The 6,458-nt window shown below is 45.9% G+C and overlaps 1 protein-coding gene across 1 annotated transcript in view; it reads left to right on the forward strand.

The window, feature by feature from the left end:
- The first annotated feature begins 2,632 nt into the window (after window positions 1–2,632).
- Window positions 2,633–6,458, forward strand: part of bnc1 (basonuclin zinc finger protein 1) — a 38,022-nt gene continuing 34,196 nt past the window's right edge. Inside the window, exon 1 of the mRNA XM_079496477.1 lies at window positions 2,633–3,113. Within this exon, the coding sequence (XP_079352603.1) occupies window positions 3,099–3,113 (15 nt within the window). The 5' untranslated portion in view covers window positions 2,633–3,098. The remainder of the gene's footprint in view (window positions 3,114–6,458) is intronic.

A 6,458-nucleotide genomic window follows, 5' to 3' on the forward strand; every position in this document is an offset into this window, starting at 1 on the left:
TGCTCATGCACCTTTTCCTCCTTTCGCCAGACAAAGAATTACGACACGAGCGTAAACTATACTACACTTCACTGCTCGAAATCCACTCATCTGCTCAACTACTCACCCCCCCCCCCCCACTCGCCCCACCCCCCACAGACCCCTGCATCCCCTTAAACCCCCCCATACGCCCCCCCCCCCCCCCCTGCCCCTCAAGGAAAAAGGGGTAATGACAGACGTGTAAGTAGGCAGCGTGACCTGCTTCTCCTGCACATGGAGTTTATTTGCTGTGGTTTTAGCAGAGCAGAAGCCTCCATGACTGCATGGAGATGGGCCCCGGGGCAGCAGCGTATACACACACACACACACACACACACACACACACACACACACACACACACACACACACACACACACACACCGCGGCTACTAGCAGAGAACAACCCCGCGTCGGCTAGCCCATGAGGGAGCGGCAATCTTTGACAAGCAAAGCTTGGCCCCAGACCTAATCCAGGCCAGGTCTGTGGGGCTGTGTTTGGTATGCATCCCCTAGGTATATGGAATAAATACAAGGCCGGTAAGCAGAGCGCGCCCCGTTAGCACCGGAGGGAGGGGGGGGAGGGAGGGGGGCGGGGGCACAGAGAGAGAGAGAGAGAGAGAGAGCTTTCCATCCCCGTGTTAGTGTACTGTATGTCTCTTATCCGTTATGGAACCTCAACATGTTGGGGTTTTTTTTCCCCCCCACTAAAGAATTAAGGGCTTTGATCTCCTGGTGAAAAGTAATGTCGTTTTAATGTCCAACTTCAAGGGCTTTTGCCTTTTAGACACATCAGTTAGTGAAGCTGCTCGCGCTCGACCAAACTTCTGCACATCCGTCAGTTTTTTTTAAAATAAGTGCTGTTTTTTGTGCTCTGTTACGCGTTAACGTTGACTGACACTGCAGGCCCAAGTTTCACTAGTGTGTTCTCTACACGTGCGTGCGCACGTGCACACACATGCACACGCACACACACACACACACGCACCACCCCCACATGCCTCCCCGGAGCAGCCACAGGTATATACGGAGGAGGCCAGGTGCGCCTGTTTAAACTTGCTGTGTAATTTGTGGATTAGCAGACGCCCCTAATGGCTAAAATCATCAGAGGGCTTTCTCTCTCTCTCTCTCTCTCTCTCTCTCTCTCTCTGCCAGGAAGCAGATGAAAAAGACAAGACAATGACTGGATAAAGACACAGTCACAACGGATAAGATTCATATTAACAAATTGGCATCAGTCAAATGAACCAATGAAGCCCCTGTATATACTTAAAAGTCTCCTAGACCATGAATAGTGAAAATAGCCAATGTGTGGCGTCATGCCCATTGGGAGCTTGTAGATCTGCTGTAGATCTGCTATTTCGGCAGGAACACCAGGTTCCAGTGGAAGGAGGAGGAAAGTTTTAAATTTAGATTTTTTTTAAATGACTTTTTTAAATGATTTGATACTTGAGGGCTATTATAAATGTTGGAGACACTCACACCAAGCTGATTTGCGTGTGAAGGTGTTTGATCGTTATACCGAAATCTGTTTCAGGTGTGTACTCGCCGTTAAGTCAACTTTTTGTCATATGCGATACAAAAGTCCAAATCCCCTTTTTTTTCTCTTTTTTTTCTCGGGGGGGGTCGGGACACTTAGTTATCACAGACAAGACAGCGAGCGGCACATTCCTGACGGCACAAGGCATAACTTGTTATGGAGGCTGTTCACATGGCTGTGTTAAGGTGCATACACCTAGACACACACACACACACACACACACACACACACACACACACACACACACACACACACACACACACACACACACACACACACACCGGGCTGAGCTGTGTGCACTGAGAGGGGCAGCATTGATTTAGGGCATTACTCAGGCTCAGAGAGAGAGAGAGAGGGAGAGAGTCTCTCCTGTGACTGCATTAGGAGAGCCTCCAGCCTTTGTGATTCCTTTTGATCAAATCTCTGTGAAAGATGAGTGTCATGCCCTCTTCCAGCCAGCTGTGAGGGGACTGCCCTGTGACTCTGTGGGGGATGTGTGTGCGTGCGTGTGCGTGTGTGTGTGTGTGCGCGTGTGTGTGTGTGTGTGTGTGTGTGTGTGTTTGTGTGTGTGTGTGTGTGTGTGTGTGTGTGTGTGTGTGTGTGTGTGTGTGTGTGTGTGTGTGTGTGTGTGTGTGTGTGTGTGTGTGTGTGTGTGTGTGTGTGTGTGTGTGAATAGGTGGCTGTGCGTGTGTAGTCTGCGTACATGCCTTTGGGTCTCTACAGTCTACGTGTGTGTGTGTGTGTGTGTGTGTGTGTGTGTGTGTGTGTGTGTGTGTGTGTGTGTGTGTGTGTGTCGGGGGTGCGCACACACGTGTGCACATTGTGCACAGGCTTGGGGAGGGAGCAGTGCAGCTCCTGAGGTGAGAATGCCGAGTGGGAGGATCTCATTCCAATCCCCTGTGCCCAGTTTCAACACACACACACACACACACACACACACACACACACACACACACACACACACACACACTGAACATCTTGAGTAGTTTAGAGCCAGTCCACTGCAACATTAGAGGAGAGAGAGGGAGAGAGAGCGCGAGAGAGGAGGCGTGTGTGTGTAGAGAGAGAGTAAAAGCAGTGTGACTTTTTTTTGTACACGGAGTGAGCATTGCGTTTGTTGGCTCTGTGTGAGCGTGTGAGTGTGAGTGTGTGTGCGTGTGTGTGTGTGTGTGTGCGCACGCGCGGGTGTGTGTGTGTGTGTGTGTGTGTGTGTGTGCGTGTGTGTGTGGGTGTGTGCGTGTGTGTCAGAGACACTGTACGTGTGTGTGCTTGTGTGTGCTGGTGTTCCTGAAGGAGACAGACACAAGAGTGCTGGGCGGTGTGTGTGTGTGTGTGTGTGTGTGTGTGTGTGTGTGTGTGTGTGTGTGTGTGTGTGTGTGTGTGTGACTGTGTGTGTGTGTGTGTGTGTGTGTGTGATGATGGCTCTTTTGCGTTAGTACTTGTGCAGACAGGAGAGTTGGAGGACTCAGTTGTTTTGTGGGACTCTGTTCACAGTCACAGGGAATGGACAACTACATGGTCTCCTTGGAAACACACGACTAAATGACAATGGCCGAGGTAAGACGAGAGACAGCTTATTTTCACCATCTTCTTTTTGTCTGTCTGTCTGTCTGTCTGTCTGTCTGTCTGTCCTCTTATTACTTACTTTTTTTTTTTTTATAAACTGTGTGATTACATTAAAAGAAAACCGCAAATCTATAGATTTAGAACAAGCTGTCACACGTTGATGGAATCTCCGTACGAAGCGACTAAAGCGTATAGCCTCGCAGTTGTTTCACGGCCAGGGCTAATGATTATTAACGACGTATAGCAGTTTACATAAGGGAGAGAGAGATTTGCTCCGTTGCTCCGCATGTTCACGAGTAACAAGTGGTGAAAGGTTGATGTGTATACGAGCTCAACTTTGAGGAGAGGTGTGTGACTTTACACACATACGTAGCAGAGTGGGACCGTGGGTACGAGAAGTTTGATTTGGAGATTTTACTGCACTTCTGCCAAAAGGTGGTCTTTCTTTCTTTCAGACGGATTTAAGAACTCGAGCAGAATGTGTTTTCCGTGGGTTTGTGTGCTTTCTTACACACACTCACACACAGGGAGAGGTTGTCCTTACATGCCATAAGAATCCACTGACAACTCCCTGTAAACAATAGCAGCAACTTCACCACAGACACGACCGCTTCATGCACTTTCACACAGGCCGCCTTTCTCCGCTTTAGTTCACATCCCTACATGTCGGTTGGACCCTTTCTGTTCCGTTCCATTCTGTCACGCTCTGTTCCGCTGAAGTCACAAACTAAAATAGTCGGTACGATTATCCATAGTTGAATATAGATCAGTTTGAAAAGGGTGAAATTCCCCAAAACAAAACAAAAAAGATAATGGGGTATAGAACGGAACATCCTTCACAGGATGTTTTCAGAAGTGATGTGATGGCTGGTTTATTTTGTCTGTCCAGTCATGGTTTGTCATGTAACTGCTGTGTCAGTATCTCTGTCTGGCATTTAACTTCATGCTGTGTGTCTGTATCTCTGTCTGACCACCATGTCTGTATCTCTGTCTGACCATGTCTGTGTGTCTGTCTGACCACCATGTCAGTATCTCTGTCTGACCACCATGTCTGTGTCTGTCTGACCATGGCTGTGTGTCTGTCTGTGTGTCTGTCTGACCACCATGTCTGTGTGTCTGTCTGACCACCATGTCAGTATCTCTGTCTGACCACCATGTCTGTGTCTGTCTGACCATGGCTGTGTGTCTGTCTGTGTGTCTGTCTGACCACCATGTCTGTGTGTCTGTCTGACCACCATGTCTGTATCTCTGTCTGACCACCATGTCTGTGTGTCTGTCTGACCATGTCTGTTGCTGAGCCCTTACTTTATGAGCGTCCTCTCTCTACGGCATGCTGGCTGCTGGCCGCCGGCCACTGCAGCCTATTGGAATGTAATTTAAGAGCAGAGCTAATGTTTTGTTGCAGCCATAATGTAACAATTAGCCGAGCTGTCTGTGTGTGGCGGCGCGTTGGTAGCAGCAAATCCTCCTCTCTAGTACTACTCCACTCACTGTGTGCGTGTGTGCGTGTGCGTGTGTGTGTGTCTGTGTGTGTGTGCGTGTGCGTGTGCGTGTGCGCGTGTGCGCGTGTGTGCGTGTGTGTGTGTGCGCGTGCGCGATAAAGAGCGAGTGAGAGAGAAAGTGTGAAAGAAGAGAGAGTGTATAACAAGGTTGAACACACCACAAACATCTCATTCATTGTTTGTGTGTTCGCGTGCGTGTGTGTGTTTGTGTGTGTGCGCGTGCGCGTGCGTGTGCGTGCGTGCGTGCCGTGCTCACTTGTTTGTAAACAAGCCCTAAACTGTCTGATTGGTCTGTGGTTATGCTCTGACTGTAACTACAGCATAATAAGAATCACACATAAATAAATACTACAACATTATTGATACAAACCACAACGGGTTCTGTTTGCTTACTGAATTTAGGCTATATATTTGTTGTATCTGTGATATAGATTACAGTGGTTTTCAACCACTGTCACATCATTATGTATTCACCATCTGAGCCACGGAACCACCGTTTGATGACATTTAGCCTCTCAGACCCAAAATGTAGAATATTTTGGTGTCGTTGGATAGGATTTTGTCTTCAATTCCATGCTGTGTAGGTGGGAGATAACAGGCAAACCATCAAAATGGCAATTCTTCTATATTCTCTAATGGTGCAGTAGACGTATTATTATTTTTTTTGTTACGATCTGTTTATTAGATTTTAAAGTTTTGGTGCAGTAGACTTCTTGTACATTAAGTAATGCAGATGTTTAACTCCTGAGAGCGTCAAATGAAACGTTTTACGCTTTCGAGAGTTAGAGATATATAATTTAACCCATTCTAGACGGGAACCCCTTTTGGTGTTTTAACTAAGCATTATGTTATATTTTTAAAAAATCGTGAAAATGTGGCACAAATCTTTGAAAATATATTCTTTCAGAAGACTTTTTATTTATTTCGACGTCAGACCTAAATGGCTTAAAGGTATATAAGGGTCCATTTGGTTAGCAACTGTCCATCATTTAGCTGGGGACCACCTGGAACCCCCTCAAGGACCACTGGTTGAGAACCACTGATATAGAAGAACAAGAACCATTTATTTTACTTTTAACTTAAAAGCAAAGACTATATAGATCTGCAATTTAGAAACTGTTGCTTTGTGCCTGTCGGTGATTCTACTATTTGGCTCCCTCTTGGAGTTGGGTTTGGACACTCGTGGCAAAAAAACAAAATAAAGAAACAAAGAAATTCATGACATTGTGTTTATTTGTAATTATTTAATTCATCATATTTAATTACTAAATAATTAAATCTAGGATTTAGGCATCAAGCATAGTTTCAATGTACAAAGCAAAGTACAATTATTGTGTTTTTGAATTATAAGTAGTTTTGAAGTGATGTGGACAAATGGACACATTATTTAATGGTTACATTTGCTAGACTAGTGAAATGGTAAAACCACAATGTGTGTTTATTATATCAAATTAATTCATGGTTAATAAATTCAAGTATTGTACTTTAGTTTGTATTAATAGGACTTACTTTAGTGGGTTTTTTATTTATTTAAATCAAACATTAAGTGGAAAAAAAACGTGTGTGTGTGTGTGTGTGTGTGTGTGTGTGTGTGTGTGTGTCCCACACACGCACGCACACACAAACGGACATGCACATTTGCATGTTCGCGTGTGAGTATGCATGCACGCGTACAGGACGCGAGTATGCGCATGCACGCACACGTATATAGGGCACGAGTATGCGTGTGCACGCACAGGCTTGTGTAATTGAACCGTTGTGGCGTGGGCTTGAAGAGGCTCCTCCATCACTCTCGCTATTAAATAAAATGTTGGTTTCTCTATATATTTACTAC

Source organism: Electrona antarctica, assembly GCF_951216825.1.
Source record: "Electrona antarctica genome assembly, chromosome: 3".
Lineage (NCBI taxonomy): Eukaryota > Metazoa > Chordata > Actinopteri > Myctophiformes > Myctophidae > Electrona > Electrona antarctica.